The 21928-nt window shown below is 45.5% G+C and overlaps 5 protein-coding genes across 5 annotated transcripts; 4 read left to right on the forward strand and 1 right to left on the reverse strand.

Moving 5' to 3' along the window:
• The first annotated feature begins 337 nt into the window (after positions 1-337).
• Positions 338-1936, forward strand: V1508DRAFT_426311 (P-loop containing nucleoside triphosphate hydrolase protein). The gene is made up of 2 exons (XM_066941549.1): positions 338-1039; positions 1085-1936. Exons 1-2 carry the CDS (start codon positions 375-377, stop codon positions 1701-1703), a joined length of 1284 nt encoding a protein of 427 aa, XP_066792907.1. The 5' UTR covers positions 338-374; the 3' UTR covers positions 1704-1936.
• Positions 1937-3812, forward strand: V1508DRAFT_426315 (WD40-repeat-containing domain protein). Its single transcript, XM_066941550.1, has 6 exons — positions 1937-2193; positions 2237-2546; positions 2600-2844; positions 2895-3220; positions 3277-3358; positions 3408-3812. The coding sequence occupies exons 1-6, from the start codon at positions 2079-2081 to the stop codon at positions 3617-3619; spliced, it is 1290 nt and encodes a 429-aa protein (XP_066792908.1). The 5' UTR covers positions 1937-2078; the 3' UTR covers positions 3620-3812.
• Positions 3813-4151: 339 nt separating this feature from the next.
• Positions 4152-5295, forward strand: V1508DRAFT_406694 (chaperonin 10-like protein; the record flags this gene model as incomplete). The annotated part of the gene is made up of 3 exons (XM_066938793.1): positions 4152-4165; positions 4222-5036; positions 5096-5295. 3 exons carry the CDS (start codon positions 4152-4154, stop codon positions 5293-5295), a joined length of 1029 nt encoding a protein of 342 aa, XP_066792909.1.
• Positions 5296-10091: 4796 nt separating this feature from the next.
• Positions 10092-10349, forward strand: V1508DRAFT_400322 (uncharacterized protein; the record flags this gene model as incomplete). Its single annotated transcript, XM_066938322.1, has 1 exon — positions 10092-10349. One exon carries the CDS (start codon positions 10092-10094, stop codon positions 10347-10349), a length of 258 nt encoding a protein of 85 aa, XP_066792910.1.
• Positions 10350-18734: 8385 nt separating this feature from the next.
• On the reverse strand, positions 18735-19995 carry V1508DRAFT_442198 (uncharacterized protein; the record flags this gene model as incomplete). Its single annotated transcript, XM_066942319.1, has 3 exons — positions 19261-19995; positions 19163-19212; positions 18735-18952 (listed from the first exon to the last, which is right to left on the reverse strand). The coding sequence occupies exons 1-3, from the start codon at positions 19791-19793 to the stop codon at positions 18735-18737; spliced, it is 801 nt and encodes a 266-aa protein (XP_066792911.1). The 5' UTR covers positions 19794-19995.
• Positions 19996-21928: the final 1933 nt, after the last annotated feature.

Consider the following 21928-nt stretch of genomic DNA (forward strand, 5'->3'; position numbering starts at 1 on the left):
CTCCGGGACCTGCGTGCTCGAAATCGCAGGTTTCGGCACGCTCGAGGTGTACGGCGATTGAGGAAAAACGCGCAATGACTGGACAGTCAGCTGCGATCAAATCAACATTTTCAACGAAACTTACCATTTTATCTTTGCAATATGTAATAACAAGTCCGATGGCGAAAATGGATGGTGATCGGAGTTACTGTAGGCGATGATGACTGAATATTACAGTGGGTCTGTCTACGGACGAGTGACAAGCTAGCTGACCAAGGGCTTGAACGTCTGTGCTGTCTTGTCAGGGTAACCTGAAACTCCCATCAACGCTACCTCGAAAAAACAATTTTTCCCCACACAGCTCATATTTTTGTTCAAGAACAGCGCGAATCGGCATGTCGAAATCGGTTCCTACGAAAATCCTTTCCTTTGAGGCACTCGGCCTGTCTAAGTCGCTGACCGAGTCGCTGAGTTCGATGGCCATCCGGCGGCCATCGCAGATCCAGATTGCTTGTATTCCCCAGATCCTCAAGGGCCGCGATTGCATTGGTGGAGCGCGAACTGGTTCCGGCAAGACTATTGCGTTTGCAGCCCCGATATTGCAAAAGCTCTCCGAAGATCCGTTTGGTGTATTCGCCGTCGTGTTGACACCGACACGTGAGCTGGCGTTGCAAATATCCGAGCAGTTTGCCGCTCTCGGGGCGTCACTGAATCTGAAGCAGGCTATTATAGTCGGGGGCATGGACATGATCGCGCAAGCTCTTGCACTCCAAAAACGGCCGCATGTGGTTATTGCGACTCCCGGGCGGCTGGCGGATCATATACGGAGTAGTGGAGAAGAAGCTATTGCCGGCCTGCGACGTGTCAAATTCCTAGTCATGGACGAGGCAGATCGGTTATTGACCCCTGGTTTCGCCGAGGATTTAGAAGAGTGTATGAATGTTATGACAAAAGCCAAGAGCAGGCAGACGCTACTGTTTTCAGCCACGATCACGCAGTCCGTCATGCAACTGAAGGATGCGTTCCGCCACGTCTTTGTGCACGAGGTCCCCTCAAATAGGTGCGTTTGTGATTTACTTATTGTAAATCTTGCTAACGAGCATAGCATTTCCATTCCGGATACACTCGATCAGAAGTATTTGTTTATTCCAACGCACGTCCGCGAAGCATACCTCGTGTCGCTTCTAACGCTTCCGATCAACGAGAAGAAATCAGCAATAGTGTTTGTAAACCGTGCGACGACGGCCGAGGTTTTAAAGAGGATCTTCCGCAGCATGGACGTGCGAGTGACATCGCTACACTCACAGATATCGCAGCGAGAGAGGATCGACTCCTTAGGGCGGTTCCGGGCCGAGGCAGCGCGAGTGCTAGTCGCGACCGACGTCGCGAGCAGAGGTCTGGATATTCCAGTCGTGCAGATGGTAGTTAATTTTGACATTCCGGCTGATCCGGATGACTACATACACCGAGTCGGTCGTACAGCCCGTGCGGGGCGGACAGGCGAGAGCATTGCGTTTGTCACTGAGCATGATATCAATCGACTCCATGCAATTGAAGAGCGGGTAGGAAAGGTCATGACCAAGTACGAGCTTGTAACAGAGAGCATGGTCATTCGAGATTCATTGCAGCAGACATCGAATGCCAAGCGAGAGGCGTTGATGGACTTGGAAAAAGAGAATTCGGGATCGTTGCGTAAAAAGCGGAGGTTCGAAGGGAGATGGTGATTTAATAATTTACCATATATATTATAGTTTGGCTCCTGGCATATGATGTGGCGTTTTGGATCATATTTTGGTAGATTGTACTTAAGTATTGGTATTTCATTTTAGAAAACTGTGCAGGTCTTTGTCGGGAATAATCCTTGTGTTTCACGTTATGCACCACCTTGGAAGGCCCTGCGGCTGACCTACAACTACTGTCTGCGAATTAGTACTATTAATAATTACACATTTTGTTACACCTCACATGAATAATTACGATAAGTTAGTGCATAAATCTTTCTGCAAATTTACCTGTGTTTAATAACTTGGACAATCAATTCGATATTCCTTGTCATTTTACAACAAAGTGTGACATCAACAGTAGCCAAATTCCCCAGAATGGTGTTGCCGACATTCGCGGACACCGTTCTCAGCTACACCAGCGAAGAGTCCGAGACTCCCTGCGATGAGGACGATGATAATAGTGCTGAAGATAAAAAATCGCCTCGAATCGGTATGTAATTCGCTGTTTTTTTGCTCCGTCACTAAGATCTCAGATTTCACGAAATCGTTACCGGGTGAATTGCGAACACTAGTATTCTGCCGGCTGGACTTTCGGTCGATTCTGATATGCCGACGAGTATGCCACGGATGGAAAGAGGCAGCGGAGATGAGCACGGTCTGGCGGCACCAGTTCAGGCTGCGTCGGCGGTGGGCGGTGAAGCCAGAGACGCCGTCCGATATCGATTGGCGCATGATGTTCAGGACCCGGTATCTTTTGGATCGCCGGTGGGAGCACGGAGAATGTGTGTACGCGTATAATTTGGATGGACATGAGGAGAGTGTATACTGCGTTCAATTTGACGAGTGAGTGTTTTCGTTCGATTTCTGATACATGAGAGCGCGGCTAACGTGGGCAGTGAGAAAATAATAACGGGATCTCGTGACCGTTCAGTCCGGGTGTGGGACACTACGACAGGCAAGCAACTAATGGCGTTGAATGCGACATCGGCTGCATTAGCAGACAACCCATTTACACATTCTGGATCAGTTCTGTGCCTGCAGTACGACGACAAGATGATGCTTACCGGCTCGAGCGATGAGACAGTTATAATATGGGAACTACCGGCTTACCGGGCAGTGCGTCAGTTGCATGACCACAAGGGTGGGACTACTTGGTGCTTTCTGCCGGAATTCTTGCTGACAGGGTCGCAGGGGGAATCCTTGATCTCTCATTCAATGACCGGTACATCGCGACGTGCTCTAAGGACGGCATGCTCATTATTCGGGACCGGCGTGAGGAGGGATTTCCACTTCGGCATATTGTTGTTGCGTGCAAAGGCTCTGTGAATTCTGTGCATATCCGGCGGAGTTTAATTGCGACAGCGGGAGTGGACGGGGTCGTGAAGGTGTGGAATGCGGACACGGGAAAATTGCTGATGAGTTTGCACGGACACTCGCGTGGCCTAGCGTGTGTAACTCTTAGTCCGGACGCGCGTACAATTATCAGCGGCGGCAACGATAACACAATTCGGGTGTGGGTATGTCCAGACGATGGCCAGATATTGAACGTATATGTAATGCTGACGCGGAGTAGGACACCAAGAAGCAGAACTGCCTGTTCGAGTTCGCGGGCCATGAGTCGCTCGTCCGGACACTGCATGTGTTTGGAAGGAAAGGTGTGTAGGTGGTATATATTACGACATTTTCGTGTACTTACGAATGCAGTCCTCTCAGGTAGCTACGACCAGACGCTGAAAGTATGGGACTTGGACTACCGAAAGAAGGTTCTGGATCTGCAGAAATACCACGGCAACTGGATATTTTCGGCGAAGATGGACAGCAAGCGGATAGTGTCGACGTCGTTTGGCGCGAAGCCGGTCGTCCTGGACTTCACGCGCGAGCTAGACCAGGACTATGTGCGATATATTTCGATGTGATGATAGTGAGTAGATGCGATACGCGTCCATTGGGAGGAGTTCAGCCTTACTGTATATGTATTATCATGCTATCGATAATGTCAGAAGATGTAAAACAATTACTATATCTAAGGTAAACGTTAAATTAAGGATAATTTAAGTGATTGAGTAAGGTTTGGGTAGATACCAAGTTAGTCATGACGCTAGCCAGAACCAGATTAGGATCTTACCAAATGCAGATTTAAAATAGGCTCTAGGCCTTGTACCTTGGCTCAATAGAGTACGGATCTGTCATTGGCCAGGACGGGCTGTTACCAAAGTAGCGGGTACGAGGAGCCGGTGCAAATCTTTGCCGCAGCCGGCGCGCTAATGCCGGGTGCTGCAGATGCATGTGAGGCAGCGTCATTGCCTGCTCGGTATCATGAACTGAAGAGAGAAGTGGAGGATGGAGAATATATAATACCGATCCCCGCCTCGGCTCGAGTTGCACCTGCATTCTCTACTACGAATTTATATCAGATCCACAATGTCTTTCTCGTCTTTGCCCGCCACCATGAAAGCTCTCCGGTGAGTCCAGTACTACAAACCATATCAGTCCGATTCTGATTCAATTTATTGATTAGCTATGAGAAGCCCCTCGTCCATTCAGTTGTCGACGCGCCTCTGCCGACTCTACGCGACAATGATGTGATGATCAAGGTCGCTGCCTGTGGCGTCTGCGGTACTGATTTGCACATTCACGAAGGTGAGTTCATCGCGCGATTCCCGCTCATTCCCGGCCATGAGGTAGTCGGTAATGTCGTTGCGATGGGCAAGAACGTAAAAGAATTTGAGCTCGGAGATCGAGTTGTGGCTGACAACTCCGAGCTCTGCGGCGAGTGTTTCTACTGCCGTCGTGGCAAGGCACTACTGTGTGAGCATTTCAACGCTCATGGCGTCACTCTCGACGGCGCATTCGCCGAGTACTGCGCATATCCCGCCGGCAAGGTCTTCAAGATCTCGCACCTCTCGGCCGTCGATGCCACATTACTCGAGCCTGCGTCTTGTGCCGCCCACGGTCTTGAGAAAATTCGTCCGGACATCGGCTCCAGTGTGCTCATGTTTGGCGCCGGTCCCACTGGCCTCGTTCTCGCTCAGCTTCTCCGCAACAACGGCGGTTGTCACGTCGTGATTGCAGCAAACGCCGGGAAAAAAATGAAGCTTGCAAAGGAGCTTGATGCCGCCGACGTCTACATAGAGCTTGACCGTCAGCACCCACATGCCCAGTTTCAGCAGCTCAAGGACGAAAACCCCTACGGTTTCGACATTGTCGTCGAGGCTACAGGCAGTCCCAAAATTCTAGAGGACTCAATTAACTACGTCCGTCGCGGCGGCAAACTCGTCGTGTACGGTGTTTACAATAACTCCGCCCGTGTCACTTGGCCACCTGCTAAGATCTGTACGTGCAATGCATCTTTGTTGATCATTTATTATGTCTTTCTTTCCTAACAGCCACAGTCGGTGACGAGATCACCATTCTCGGCTCGTTCTCTGAGACCTACATGTTCCCCGCCGCCATCGCTTACCTCGACGGTGCAAATCCTAAGGTCAACGTCAGCGGGATTGTCAACAAGACTTTCAAGCTCGACCAGTGGGAGGAATGTCTTGAGTCCCTTAGGAACAAGTCTGCCATTAAGGCCGCCATTGTGTTTGAGTAATGTATTATCCTAAAAATTGGATGCGGTGTTATTTGCTTTGATAGGACATGTATAGTATCCATTTTTTTAGTTGCAGTGGTGGATTATATACTTGTCAGAAGGTTGAAACTAAATGTGTGCATTTATGTCGATGGCTGTACTGGAATATAGTTATATCATGAACAGGGTTCATACCATTCATTAATCGTGTTGCTCATATCAGGGGCACGAGGGAGGGCTTTACGTCCTTTGGCAGGCTGAAAAATCCCTGTCCCAGCAACTGACGACCAGTGCCATTGAACAATTATTGGTGCTGTCGTTTACATCGACTTCGGGTGACTTCTGGGAGTCTCAGAGATGAGGGCAAAGTATGAACCGGGAAAGACTCAGGAACATACGCATATTTTGTAATGAGCTAAACGATAGAATTGCTCAATTTTACAATTTGGTAAGAAATAATCACTAGGCAAGCTTATGTGACAATTGAGACATGATCTATCTCGGGCGGAACCTCATGCTTAGGAAGTTGGACCAATCAAAGCAAGCACGAAATGTTCTAGCCCGTGAACGATGATCTGAAGTCAAACGATATGTCATTCGTAAAATGTGAAGTATGCGCGCGGATCACGATGAAGCGCGAGGTAATCGGTGACGCACCAAAGTATGAAGTTTGATATGCAATTCAGCGGGTGGAAGTGCGTATAATATTTATAATATAACCAATTGACTGCTCCCTCCCTTACTGGAAGAAGAACAAATGAGTGTGAGCAGCACAACAAAATGAGATTCTACCCAGCATATCTTCCATTGATGACTAGTCATATTACTTCACATAATATGACGTTACCACAGTCGAGATTTGTCCAACTGTAGGAAAAGTTAATAAAATCAACGAAACCATAGTCATTGGCATTTGCACAAATGTCACACATGTTCAATCTCCATTATACTTAGTGTGGTAGAAATAGCATAATATACTAGTAATACTGTAACCAAATTCCACTGCATTAACCAGTACATCACCAAAAAAAAAACCGTCACCAACCACGAATTGCACTCATTAGTATTTGATTGAAAATATCAAAATATAGCTCAAATCTAATCATTATCCATCACTTGTAGTACCACATCAGGGCCCTCATGATGCCGTGTTAGAGTGTTATGTTGTGTGTATTTAACTCAAGCTTCCCTGTCTGGGCGTACTCTAGAGTTAATACGACGGTTATGGCCTAACACCAATGGGTGACGTCCTGCGGTGTGTGACTTCATAGCCATCAGAGGAAGTCATATGTTCAATCAGCTTTCCCTACGCCGCTAGCAGTCTGGAAAATGCTGAAGGCTCTCAGGAATTACTGCCTGTAGCTAACAGCTAGGTAGTAAGTAGCTTCCTCTTACAAGCTAGCAGCCTTCATCATTAGGCCACCTCCGATAGATATGACTTGAACATGAAAGGCCAGAAGTGGATAGCACAATTTCATAACGATCCGCGACGTATCTTGTTTGAGCAAGATGCAAGAAATCAGACAGCATGCATGCATGGCGGCCAAATGACGGCATCTGGTTATGGGTACAGTATTGTCAGTGTACCCTCGATAATGCATGACGGATACGGTGAAGATTGTAATAAAATGGGAGAATATTCGATGTCACAGGTACATCTAGAGGGTAGGATTGACACGCAGACAAATATGATGGAGCGCAGAGTGATGATAATACAGGCTGATAAGACGGCTTGCTGCGCGGGACTTGATTGTCGCTAGTTTACCAGGAAATTGTCTAGTTAAGTAGTACATCTTTGCGCCACAATCTTTACGACTTATCCACGCTTCATATGCAAGGTGAAACTATCTGACAAGCTTATGCAAGCCTAGAGATCACTTTCCATGGCTCTTTTATGCGGCTCAGGGGTTGCGTTCCATTAGCCATGTGACATCATTAATCACGACGGTGGTCATCAGCAAGCGGAATGACTGCATTAGTGTCAACAGTTACAAACAGTCCTTTTTTCAGGTTTTCTGTAGGAATTACACTCATTGCACCGCTCGCCATGTCACGTAAAAGTTGGGGGTCTTTGGCCGGCTAACACACCTCTTCCAATTTCAGCACATTATATTACAACAACTAATACGCTAGAGAAGAATTACAAGATACATTCCTCAGTATCTTCCCTTACAAGTGCTTCCTCAGTTTCCTCAAGTTTGTGCTTGCGTGGTCCACGAGGCCGTTTACTGACTTGCTTCGTATAACATCCTCTTCAAGTTTTAACACTTTCACAGTTCTAAACAAAATTTTCCCTTCTATTCACTGTTTACCCCTCTTACGAAGCTTCTGTGCCGGAGAATCTGTGCCACATCTTCCATTTTCTTGCGCATAATCGATGGTCTTCAGCAAGGCGCAATTGAGTTAGGTGTTTAAACGTGGGACTTGTTGTATGGCTTCAGGGGGTTCATGAATATGGCGGCGCATCACATTTGGAGGGTTATATGGAAACAGACAAGCACCTCTCTAAGCACTTTGGATATCACACTCTGTAATTACCTTATCTCGTCCTCTTCTGCACGTCTGGACTCACTAATAGTGCTTAATCCGGCTACTAACCCTGGTAATGGCATCGGTCTCCAGGCCAACAGCTATCTTCAATGGATCCGGAATATGTGGGATCGATATTGTTTTCCATGCACTAGGCGATTACAGGGCAGTGATATGGTTGCTATTGCCATGTGCAATCAGGATACGGGGTTGGATCCCGCCTGCTGTTCCTAGATCAAGATCTGGGCCAGCCAGGCGTTCCAAACAGACCTCCAACCACTTTCCCTAGCAGAGAATCTCCAGTTTGGCGCATAGTTTGCGCAATCTTCACTAGCCAGTTAGTATTGGTGTGTAAACCCTTGAAGATGATCAAGGGTGGTAGAGCTTTGTTATCTGCTGGAATGTATTCCATTCCTGACGCCCTCTTATCTTTTGACTGGCTTCCTGGAATGTATCGATGATAACCTTTGTTTCGGATTGACTTCTTCTGTTTCGTCCATGTTGAATACATTACGATGTCCATAGTCCTTTCTGTCTTGCTGTATCCAATTGACGCGTAGTGACTGTCTTTAAATGCGGGAACCATTTTCAAAAGTAGTGGTAGATCCATCCGTGGCCGATTAGTTGGTATATAAGTCGTGGGTTCATACGTACTGACTGCGTGCCTGACACGTCGAACGCGAACTTTAACATATTTTGTAAACGTCATTCTTTACATAATTTGGTGTTTCTTCCAACTCTTTGAAGGTAGATAGTACCTTTATTGTCACATCATGAACGCGTGGCAAACCACGCAAGCCTGTAACCTATTGATTCCTGCAAGTTTGCCTGTTACTTGTTCGGTCTTTCGTCAGGGTTGCATTAGACAGACAAATAACGAAACACCAAGGCCTTCGCATTTATCTGCTATTCCCGCTCGTCAGTGATTGTCAGCAACTTAATTGCACGTACGTCAACACGAGACCACCGAAATTAACCTAAAGGAGATATGAATCACCAGGTCTTTAAGGTGAGCCACTCTAAAATGACACAGTTCCATGCTTATTTATAAATACAGATCCGCTGTATTCAAAATATAGGACCGACATTCATCGTTCGCAAACTTTAGCAAACTCAGCAAATAATCCAGTAGATACTAATGTGCTTGAAAATTTTAGTGGCTCAACTTAGAACGCAACGTTGGATGCACAGGAGCGTTAGTCATATCAACCAGATTAATTTAACGTCATCTTGCCTCGATATAGTTGCATATTTTGATCATCTACGGGAATTAGTTGGACTTATATGAATGGGTTCCGGATCGGCTATTCACATACTATTCGAGTTAATCAAATGACACGATTGGGAGTTGTGGCCTCTTATGAAGCTACCATTTCATGTAAGGGTCGACAGCGGTAGCAAAGATGTTAATCCCGGCGTCGGATTCGGCGGCCTCGTTTCCGTCGGGGGCAACAATATCTTTCCTATATTAATGATTACGTCGGTCGAAGATTCTCCCCTCATGACTTATAGCGGGTCCTCCACATTTCTAGATAATGTGTGAGCTGCACGAGTTGAAGAGACACCAAACTTAGGCTGACGCCTGCAGGGGTCCCATAATCGCCAAAATTCTGAATATCGCTAACCCTCCATTTTTTCCCATTACGCCTTGTAGTATTTAGGAGGGTTGTACTTCCTCATCGTTCATCAGTAATTCTACAAACCCTCGCATTCCTCTGCAATACCACAAAGAGTATTATTGAGTGCAAGTGCTTTTAACGAATCCGGAAATTAGAGAAAACACGTGCCACCCCCGACTTCACCTAAAATTTGGCTCGCCGTGTCAACTGTGTTTACATCTGGCTTGTTTATTTCTTCGTCCTCTCAGAAAGTACATCATGTAGAATGCCATATGACGCAATTTTGTGTCTCTGGAAATGAGGAAGACGGCTAGTCATGTCATGATCATCATGGCCATCGGGAAGAAGCAATTTTCCCGGGCCCGGTCAGAGTTTGTCCTTGTCATAATAGTCCAAGGAAATTTAGAGAGATTCTGCTGATTGCGTTTATCTTACCTAACAGACTCAGTCCCGAAATTACTGATTACTGATTACGTCTTAGATCGTGGTCTCAGGCTATCTTAAAAGTAACGCCGATTACGCGCGCGGACTGATGAAGTGTATTCTCGAAGTCCCCTTGGGTGCTGATGATCAATCGCACAGTATGTAGAGCACGGTCGGGAGTGACTCTTAAAGTTAGAATTCGGGACGTATTCGTCGATGATCCACACATGCCATCCAATCCTTGAGATGGGCTTTGGATTTGTCGACAGCATGCACTTGCAGTCGAAGCGTCAGGCCACATGGGAACGCGTACAACGGACGTCTTTTCTGTATGCCAATTTCACAACCAATGTCTTCCTGATCTCGCCATTAGGCACCAATGTAGATTCGGGCATTTACGCTCCGCCCAACATTCACGATGCCAGTGACTCTGGCGAACTGTTGCAGTGCTCTTACACGAGACAGACAACATTGGCTCATAGCCGACTTGGCCTTCCCCTCTAACAACTCGTTGCGGAATCTATCTTCAGTGCCTGGCCGGATGAACAGGGAAGGGAAGCATTGTTCCCATGTTGGTATTAACGACTTGGAGTGATAGCTGGTGTCTGCAAGGCAGGGCGGCAGAGTGGGGTACTCTGCAGGAATCCTTTGGTCGGCTCGAGATTGCGCTTCTGGCGAATAACAATATTTACGGATCGTATCGTCATTGAAAGCGTGCAGTCATGGCTGCGGCCTGTCGGACATTTCGGAAATTCAAGCTCAATATGAGCCTATCTTGGTCTAAATCACACTAGTTCGAAGGCTACGATACGCCTCAACTCGTCGAGAAGTCAGCGAATCTAACTTGGGAGGTGGCAAATTTTGCCAAATCTTATCTGGTTTTCGTGTTGTGGGTCGCTACGACAAAGAGGTAAGTTGGCAGGATTCCCTCATTTTTGTTATCAAGCTTGATTTCCATCGTAATCAATATCGAATATTCCACTTCAACTAGCTATCAGAGTCGCTATTCCTCTAGACCCAGGCCCTCCGACTTGCAACTACTGCAAGTATCGAAGTAATAGAAGTTAAAGTAGGCCTTCTGGCCAGATCATCTTGCCATTGTCGCCAGTGTCGGCGTTCCTTTGATATCCAATTATTAGTGTGGCTCAGGGTTATACATTATCTAGTCATATGACAACAAGCAAATGGTGACCGACTATATTCTGACTATATTGGCTTCAAGTCAACAGTAGACCAGCCATTAAAGTAGTCAACGTCTTGTTTTGCGAGCAATATAGCATGTATAATACAGAACACATACTATACAACATGTTACTTTATAGGTACCACTGTCTTTTTTGGTACTACGGTGTACCTAACTGTGCATAGTTAAGTACTTCAGCATAATGGATACTCTATATAATTCACTCACAACGGAACGATACCGAATGATCTATCTTCGCCATGAACTATGAACGTCAACAACGAAGAAAAGCTAAGATATGCCAGTACGCGACATAGTAAGTAAAGCCACAGCGATCTGTTAATAGTTCAAGGAAACCTGGCTGAGGCAGCTCTGAACCGCAGGTATGTGTATGCATAACGTAATGCTCGGGATGGCTTCATGTCACGAAGTTGGGACGTTGGAACTAATGAAGCAATGCGACTAGTCTAGATTTTCTTGCGCTTTGTGTCTTGCTTTGCGGGCTGTGTTTCTTTTGTCGCGTTCTGGTTCGACTTATTGCATAATGAGTCTTTGACGCTACACAGGGTTCTATAAATCCAAGCAGTGTACAATAGTAAATAGAAAAGTAGAATGCGTTAACACCCAAAAATTTTAAACAAGTTCGATCACATAACTAAGTCTTAACGTAATGTAATCACCATCCACATGTTGACGCTGTTGAACTTGAGAAGTTGCCATCCCGCGTGCTGATGGCCCAGTTGGCAAATAAGAAAAATTTGCCACCAGGTTCCACTCGAAACTTACCCTATTAGGCAGCACAACTATGATCATGTCCTACTTATCAATGACGAGCTCGCAATGTTCCATTACGCCAGGTGGAGCGAAGTTAAAAGCCACGACTAAGGATATGGGGCGTCATATGTGATGCTTGGGCGGAAAGGATCGAATGACGATGAGAGAGAGCGAATTGCGCCGAAAATTCTCCAAGCTCTGTGCCCCCAAGATATGATCAAGGTCATTCGTCAAGTAGTGACTTGTTATCTATCAGCGTCCATAAATAGCTGCACTGGAGGAGCAGTAACTCAGGCAACCAGCAGGGGAATGCAAATTCTCACTGGAGCCTTGCTACCATCTCCCATCCCCGGAAGAAGCGACTTTCGCTCTCGATCCTGCAACGGACTGGACCCAAGTTTATCAGGGCTGTAAGCAGATTGGCGGATTGGCGGATGCAGATGTGGGATACATATGGCGGATAATGAGACGACGTTCTAACTAAATATTCACTATTGCTACACGCTGTCCATCAGCATCAGCATTCTCATCGTTTCGCCTTCCATGGAATATCTGCGCACTCCCGGGATGTCCATTCCCGTATTGTACACATCTCAGCGGAGACTTTGGAGGCAGGAATAGCTAATAGTCTCAACCGCCATTGCCGTCTGAGGATATTTAATTTATCCTTGTGCTGTTGTTTGTTGCTTCGAGTAGTCATAACGATCCTCTATCTTTTGATGTGCTGAGTTACAAGTCGTTGGGGATCAGTATAGAATATGTCTTTGGATAGCTAGATAGAATATATTTAGAATATTAACTACGAGATTTGAATGATGTTCAGGCAATCTTATATTCTTCCAATTTTCCCTTCCGGAACCTCTCTATCCGATGAACTTGGATGAGTTTCTTCCAGTTCTGGTTGTGATAAGATAATTAAAGAATATAGGACATTAGATGGACAGGATACGAATAAGGGGAATTGAAGACGGAGACTGCAAGGAATTTGCTGTAGATAAAGGTCTATTTGATGCCTTCCTATCTTATGTTGGATCTGAATAGACCATTCCTAAATAGGTTAATTCCAGAATAGACGTATCATACCTATATGAGCAATTGCGGCGGATTGGCAGATTTGTAGTCGTCATACTCTCGAAAGGCGGACGTGGATGGGGATACATATGTCCCAAATTTTTAGATGGCGGATGACGGATACGGATATGAAAAATTTTTGGCGGATATCCGTATCCCCAAGAGTTCTCAAGTTTATGATGCTGGCGGCAACTGTCAGAAACTTCATGAGATGAGCAGGAGTTGTCGGAGAACCGTTGTCAGATTAGCTCGACCAGCTTTTCACAAAGCTAACTTTGCTCTAACATAACTCTGTCCGTAGCTTGGCATTGCGTTCGAACGAAGAGCAAGATTGTATACGCTGAGAGCGTTGTTCGTAGGTTTGCCTAGTCAGAGAGATTCCCAGTTAAAATAATCTAGGGTAAAAGTCCAAAATACCACTGAAACTGTTCCAAAAGTCCAAAATGCCTAGTCAGAGAGTTTCCAAATTTAAAATAATCTAGGGTAAAAGTCCAAAATACCACTGGCGCTGGCCGGGCCGTACCCACCGTACCTCTACTCCGGTCAGGTCTGTCTGTTTGCACTCACAAGTGTGAGATTTAGAGCAATGCAATACAACTTTGACATTTAAGTATACGCTCAACTAACATTCGCATATCATATTACTTCTCCAAGGCTCTGTGCGCTCCGCGCCATTCTGCATGTCGACACATTATGCCTAAGTTCCTTGTGACATCGACTGCAGGTCACACTTTTCTAGAGTTCCCGATTTCTTCGGTTCTCACTCTCTTCTTGTGAGGACGTCCAGGTGGCCCGACTTTGTGTTGGGTTGTCCAACGGTAGGTGAATCGTCATCCTCTGTTACGCTCACCGTCGACATTGCACGAATTCCTCGGCATATGTGCTTTCGAAAGCATCAGGCTTTAGATATTCTTCTACAAAGTCCACATAATCCCGCCCGGCAAAGGTAATCTAGGCGACAGCATGTGCGCATGGTACACCCGAGTAAGTCCACTGTCTACAAGGACATCAGAAGATTGATTACCTTCGTATGTAGACATCAGATGCGTTCCGTCTAGAGCAATCAGCTGGAGACAATAGTTGAACCAACCCTTCAATGGACGACGCATGACAGGCAGACAGTAAATATGTCCGCTACGACTCACTGCCCGGATTTATTTGGTTGATTTCTTTGAAATATTTTTGCAGCTTTTGGAAGCTCCCAGCGTCGTTGCCATTAACTTTGTCCAACTTAGATACTTGGCCCGTAAAGCCCTTCATAGCCAATCCGTGCCCTGTTGGTCAGAGTGCACATCTACTTTTAAATATACGGGTCTATAATTAATTTTGCTCTCTACTGCCACTGAATAAGCTGTAGCAGCCCAGTTCTCGTCGCCATGCTTATTCTTCTGAAGAGGGTGTACAGCAGTTGCACCATGTATTCTCGTGATCTTTTGAGCACACAATCGAGACGCCTGGGAAGCTTCCTCCCCCGAGATATCTCTTTGCAACCAGGTACGAGATCTATCAGAACAAGGGACGTTGAATTGAAACCCCTTTTTCAATGGCAATTTCTTTTATAGTAAACATAAAAGCCGCTGTGTTGGGGAACTTGTCTTCAATTTGTGCAGCCATAATAGATAATGTGTTGACGTAACTGTCTGGGACGTGTCAGCAGAGAACGCGTTTTGTTCGACGGGATTACGAGAGACGCGTTCTAAGGTGCGAAAGGGGGTAAATTACTTGAACTTGGGGCGAGTAAAAATTAGTTGGGTACGGTAGGTACGGCCGCCAGTGGTATTTTGGACTTTTGGCTAATAATCTACGCACGGAAGTTTAAATGTGCATTTAAAATGTGCACAGAGAAATGTTGGGGCCTAACGCGGTTTACCCCTGAGTTTGCCTTCACTGCCAGCAGTTCTAGTCATGTAGACGAAATTGGTCAAAGATGGCAAATGCGAAAAACTGTAGACATATCGCTGTTGGCGACACTATATTGGCAGCGTTTGAAATCGGCAATCCCCGTCGTCGAACTATGGATCTGCCAATTATCGTCTATCGTATATGCAGACGTTAGAAGCTTGACGATACGATTATCGTCGCCGATAATTAAAAGTTGATACCCTGAACGCGAAATATTTTGAGTGCGACATCTGTAGTACTATGATCCCATATACTGACTTAACAATTAACACCCTTGCCATCTTGCCACAATGTCTCTGTGAGGATGACAACTAGCTGTACGCGACTCGACTACAAAGCCTTCACCGATGGCAGTGATGACGAAGACCGATCGACCCTGATGTGTAGTACACTGCTCTTGTCTTGGATCCTCAGTAAATGGCAATCCTATATTGGAGGAACTAAGAGCGGATAATAATTCTGGTGGACTGAAGCCGTATGTCATCATTGCAAAGGTGACGGAGTCATATTCGAAACTTGCCTGCGCCATGTTTTCGAATAGCTCGGCGTAAATCTGCTTGGCCGAATAATTGCAGTGATGTGCTGTTCTCTTGCTTCTCTAGCCTAATTTAGTCAGTAAATTTGCCTATTTTATGGTGCAATTCAAAATCAACATAATTATTCTTATCGCGAACCGCTCTATTATTTTAGAAATAATAGACTGTAAATGCCAGGATATATCAATGATGTTGTACCTTCACCCCAACCTCATGCTCAGCATCACGATGTGCAAAACTATGTTGGTTAGGGTTTAGGGTTTAGGATCTTTGCCGGATAAAATCCGCCATATTCGCCAGCCGCCTGCAGCCCTAGTTGCAATCACGAGATCAGACTAGCAGCCCTATCTCAGGTACTTCGAGAGTCTGGTGGTCAATGTTAATGACACAAAAGACGCAAACTCGCTATGTAATTGGTGACGCACTCATCGAGATGACCCCGCAGATGGCCGCTGCTGCTAGGGATTAATTAGCTAGCCCAGCTTCCGAGGTTGCAGGAAAGGCTGTTTAGTACGAGGAGAGACTTGCTCGGTGTTCTGAGTCACTCTCATTGGCGGCCAACACCAAGCGAATGTTGATGCACATGGGAAACATCTACGGTAAATGAGTTATTGTATGACTACGTAGGCACCACAAGACAATTGTGTATAGATATCCACATGTAATGATCGATCCTGATTCCTGAAAAGGTTACATAGGTATTCTGCCAGTATAGTATCGGCGAACCAGGGGCCTGACGATAAATATCGTCAAATGGCAATCGTCAGGCATTAGGAATGCCGACATCGTATCGTCGACGATATCGTATCATCAATATCGGCAACAGCCCTATGTAATAATTTAGGGCTGTTCTGAATACGAATATTCACAGTAATCGACAATGTTCGTGTTCATTATCGCAAATGCCAATTCGATCATTTTTTATGGAGATTCATGGGAGTAAACCGACCATTCTTCTTTGGGACTAGTATAAAGTACACCTCGGTATCAAAACTCGAAGTGAATGTTCACCGCCACTGCATAGCCACATAACCATGCGTACACCATCCCATATTTCCTCAAAAATCCATTCGCCATACTCGTCTTCGTTTCCATCGTCTACCGCCACTGGTATTTTCAGTATGTTCTGCTCGATGTGCCATCTGCAGAGCTGGTTGATAGTAGTTGGGAATACGTCTGACAGGGCTGTCATGAGAGACCTATCTGCATCAGTGATGACTACTTTTGGTTGTTCGACTGGGAAGACAATTGCTTCTGTACAAATGTCAGCAATTTCTTTAGTCGGGGTATAATATAGCTCACTTGTACTACTTAATTGCTGCAAAACCCAGATGTACTCATCCGTTTTCTCATTGGTGATCAAGCACAATGCTACTAAGAAGTGCGCAGGTTATTATCCACTGTTACGATATTCACCAGTGGCAATCGGAATTTATTCGTCTTGTACGTACTATCAATGATGATCATTTGTCCTTGTAGTCGTGCTGTTTGAATATCTTCAGGCTTGGAAAAGAATAATGCCTCGAGCGTATTGTTCTTGCCAGCTTAACTTGGTATATGTACCCCTGATCCCGTAATGTCTCTATGAATTTGGCGGTCGATGTTCCTTTGATTTGCGTGTAATCGTAAGTCCCAATATAGACGTCTCTACCCAACAGCGACAGTCCGTAGGAGGTGTTAATTATTGAAGCAATCGTGCTAAGAGGCGCAGAAGAGTGCTGGACAAGGTCTATCATAGTTCTTTTGGCGTCTGGAGTCAGCTGTTCTCTGGATAAGCTAATGGATTGACGCCTTCAAGCTGGTGTCTTTGATGTTCATCAAAAAGTTGCGTAAGGATCCACGAGTCGTTTAGCTGTTTCTTGAAGTGGATAAGGACAGTCACAAAGCATGCTCCTGCTTGTTTAACACGGGTGGGGCCGTTGTTGTCTCCTGCAGTTACCGCTATTGGGAGATTTCTAGTGTTGAGCGGCTTTCTACTGCATTTTCAGGTAAGCAATTAGTGTCTGATCCTTGTGTTTTACTACACCATTCTTAACTGCGAAGTTATGGTGTATCGCGTACGCGTTGACATAGGCTCTTGCTGCATACTCCGACTCAAAAATCATCCCCATGTGTAGATCATAAGGATCGTGACTTCTGCAGCGGGCAAGGCTATTTGGTTCAGTGTAGCTTGATTCATGATAGTAGCGCGGGGAGGAGAAAGATTTAGATAAAATGTTGGATGTCATCAAACTCGACGCGTTCTGAGACGCGACGACACACGCGCTCGGGGATAAGGTCTACGTACAGAGTGGCGGTGAACATTCACTTTTGATACCGAGGTGTACTTTATACTAGTCCCAAAGAGGAATGGTCGGTTTACTCCCCATGAATCTCCTTTTTTATTCAAGTATATTTTGTCAAATATTCCCATATAATCACGTCGCATCAATCTAACTTGAAAAGGGCTTATAGCCCTTTAAGGTATAGCTGGTTATTACTGGCATGTGTACGATACGACAGCGGTTGATTCATTCAGCAAATAATTAAGGAATTTATTGACGGAACAGTCGCTAAGCCTGTTTCGTTGGTTTCGTTCACAACGCGGAAACAGCCAAGGTTACGCTTATCAATTAGTCAGGCGATGGATGGTCAGCAAATAATATTTGTTATTCGTTATTTGCCACAAAAAATAGCGCGAAAATTAATTATTCGACGAATATTTGGAAGAACCCTAAATTATATATGAATTGTGTGAGGACCAAATGAGATGAGACTTTAAGATTGAAGTGAATGTCGGTGAAATGTGATGGCGAGTCGTATCACACGATGTGAAAGTGTCGTACAGCAAGAGGTGAAATGTGATATGATATGAGCACAGGATTAGGAAAAGTATTGTGTATAGTTATATATTCTAAAATGAGGAAATAATAAGAGTGCAAGACACAACACTCGTTAATAATAATCACTTCATTACTAACTCATTACATTACATCGTTATCTAAGAACACTTGCAGCTGATTGCTTTCCACAATGTAGCTGCTGATATGAATTCAGTTTCAGATGGGCAGCGCGTGCAGGAAATGTTGACAAATATCTCTTTTCTGATAGTCATGTCATTTTTAGACAACTTTCTCACGATGCTGTAGCTAGTTGAAGAGTAACGGTGGCGCGTCGTGATCTTCCATGACCACAGAAAGTCGCACAGTCAGGTCAGTCTATGTTGAAGTCGAGAATTCAGACACTCGCTATCAGTGGAAGCTCTAGCGGAGAGCGTTGGATGGGATGCTTGCTGGCCATAGATTATGCATATTTATACGTTCTTATAACCATAGTTACTGTATTGATACAGTTATGGGCTTCTAATTTCCACCAACACCTTACTTTACAAACATTCACGCTCTATCTCCTGTAATATAAATAACCAAAATAAATATAAACAATCTATAAGCTACTCCACGGTTGCTGAATCTCCTGAATACCCTCATCCGACAGCACAGTTGCATCATCCGCGTCAGAGACCTCGGTATCACTGACATTCACATCTCCTGGTTTGTGCGCCTTGTTGAGCTCAAGAATTAAACTTCGGGGAATGAAGATGGCCGATTGCCATGCATATGGGACAGTGTTGTATAGTTCATCGATTTGCTCAAGCGAGAGGCCTTATGTTTCATAAACCCAAACGTAGACGAGCACCTAGCAAACTGCAAGATTTCTACGCCATTATAATTGAGCATTTACATGCCGAATAGAGAATGCGGAGATACCGACCCAGATGAAAAATACATTGCTTCACAAGTTTGCATTTCCTGGGCCAGAGTCCACTAGGTATGGTGTGGCCAGCGCGATTACGAAGTTCCAGCCGTAGTCACGTTCCAGAGACAGTGCAATGGACTTTGCCCGAGTTAGAAGCGGAATGACACTAAATGATTAACCCGCGTCGATACCGAAATCCTCTATCACCACATACAGAGATGGAGGACCGACATCAGCTGACTCAACAGCGATATAGAGAATACTGAAGCTGACCAAGATCCTTCTTGCCAAGTCCGAACCTGCAGCAACCAAACCAACGATAGCAATTATGTACTGCGTGATGCATGACCCGATATAACCAATAATCAGAAATGACCTCCGCCCCAGACGCTCAATTAGGTAGAGTGCCGGAATAGTCATACTAAAACTGACAAGATTGGTTGCCATCGATATGACAAACGAGTTTGTAATGCCGGTTTGGAAGAAAAAGTCTATGCCAAAGTACTTAATAAAGTTGACCCCGACCAGCTGACTGAATGCCATCACATTCATGCCAAGGATAAAACGGTATAGCTGTTTGTTTTCACGTTTGATGCAGTCTCTGACCGAAACGTCCCCAATTGAATGCTCGACCTCCAGACTAGCTTCAATCTCGTCCAACTCAGAAGTAAGAAGAACATCGTCTTCGTCCCGATGGCGAATGCGCGCAAGTGCTTGACGTGCTTTGTCTCGCTTACCGTATTTCATGAAATACCGAGGAGAATCCGGGACGAACGCGAACCTCTTAGAGTTGTTGACAATGGCAGCAAGTAGAACACCAAAAGTTTTCGCGGTATGGTAGCCCGCAGTGATTGTACCTCTGATATGTTTCGGAGCGACTGCGGCTTGTTATATAGAACCTATTGATGAAAATAGTGCCTGTTTGGAAACCCACGATAAAGCGGCCTTAGAGGGGTGGTGCTTAAACTTGACACCAAGTATCGGGAAATCTCCTACGCACCCGATCTGCAAGTTAAGGTTGATAATAATGATTTTATTTTCAACAGCTAGCGTGTACGTGAAAATAATGGGATAGAGTGAAGAACACCAGCAAGAGAACACGTCGAAGAAAACTCACAGCTCTCGACATTTAAGACGCCGATTGGTACTCTCGAGAAGACGGAGAACCCAGTGATGAAGAAGACCCAGAAGAGTCAAGCAATGGCAGCGATGACAAGCGACGTAATGAGTTACGATCATGCTCGAAGCAAGAAACTCAAAGAGCCACCCAAGCATTAATTCACACTGCGAACAATTATTGAAACACCAAGCAAATCTGCCAATACCAATGCGTCTCCTCTCCTAATAGTAGCTCTAACAACATGCAGTCATTAAGAAAGCAGCTCAGCGGCCATCAAGCAAACCGCAAGCCACATCTCGCGTCATCTCCTACGACACGAAGGCAGGCTTCCCTTAGAGAAAAGAGCCGTCCCAGTCTTTCTCAGTCAGATCTTCCGCATATTCATCATAAATGTGCGCGTGTGTAGGTTGTGCGTTGTGAGCGGCCACGACTTTCTAGATCGTTGGTCTCTTGTTCTCCATCATGGAGAACACTTCCATACAAAATCGCCCTATCTGCAGCTCTGACATTTGCGCGACAAACTTATCCCCTTTATTAATCGCTGACCAAGACTGTAGAAAATGCCGGTAGCAGCCAGATCATCGCAGTAATATTTTTCTTAGATATTTAGGATATGAAAGCTATCTGGCCGTATAACTAGATAACGGAAATTGCCGAAAATAATATATGTCTGGAACTGGGTTAGGGGGAGCTCGACTCTCCCGGGCGCCGGTTTGTTCCGATAGTGTCGAGTAATACTCGCTAAGGGAACTGCCGCGACAACACACAAGATACGCAAGACGAGTTGTTTGCAGCCCGGCTAGCCTGCAACTGGACATATTTAAAGGTACGAAGTGGTCGCTCCGATATCTTCGGTTACCCTTAACCTGAGCCAATATTGCCATGGTACATCTTCTACCTGTACATATACGAAGACAAGAATGCACGCACTAAGATGTGGTAGTGCCGATTTGGTCAGGCTACTGTCTCGTTATCATCCAAACCACTCTCCCATGCCTGTCATAGTCTTTTGACTAATCCGCGCCTGCGACGACTCGCGGAGGATATAATTACCTTGATATCACAGTCTTGTCCGGAAACAGATAGACCCTGATGGACCGCCAGCTGGTATGCTACATATTCCTCGTCCAGGCAGAACCTATTTTATTCGTTGTCGCATGTTCGGTTTTGCGGGAGACCATTAGATATCAATTGAATGCCATCGGCTATTGGAGAATTATTAAAAATCTCGCTCATGCAGTTGCTAAGTGTCCAATACAGTCGCAGCAAATGGATTTGAATACGTTAGAGTGCATCGAGTTCCTACTGGCTATCAGCGACAAAATGCGCATGATGTCCTGGATTCCATGGATTGCCGTGGCGATGTAAGCACCTCAATCCATGACGGCGACGAACCAACAGAGTAGTTGTCGATATGCACTGGGCGCCGGAATAATCATTGCCATTGCAAAGCCTCGCCAGCGATTCGCCGGCGACAACTGACCTGACCACATTACTGGCATCAATCGACCTTACATACCTGCAGGATATGAATGTTATGCCAGAAAGGCTCATGAACAATATTTGAATGAAGTTTGAGTTTGACTCGGGGATCGACATGAATTTCCAACCGAACCTGGTACGACAAACACATAAACTTACTCTGTAGCGCTAATCCTTGGAGTGAGCCGCGAAGGAGAAGATTGACGAAACGACATATACACACTATTGGGATATTTAGGAACGCTACTCGGTTTGGCATTACAATGACTTGGTTATCTTT

Source organism: Lipomyces doorenjongii, assembly GCF_038497915.1.
Source record: "Lipomyces doorenjongii strain NRRL Y-27504 unplaced genomic scaffold V1508scaffold_95, whole genome shotgun sequence".
Classification (NCBI taxonomy): domain Eukaryota; kingdom Fungi; phylum Ascomycota; class Lipomycetes; order Lipomycetales; family Lipomycetaceae; genus Lipomyces; species Lipomyces doorenjongii.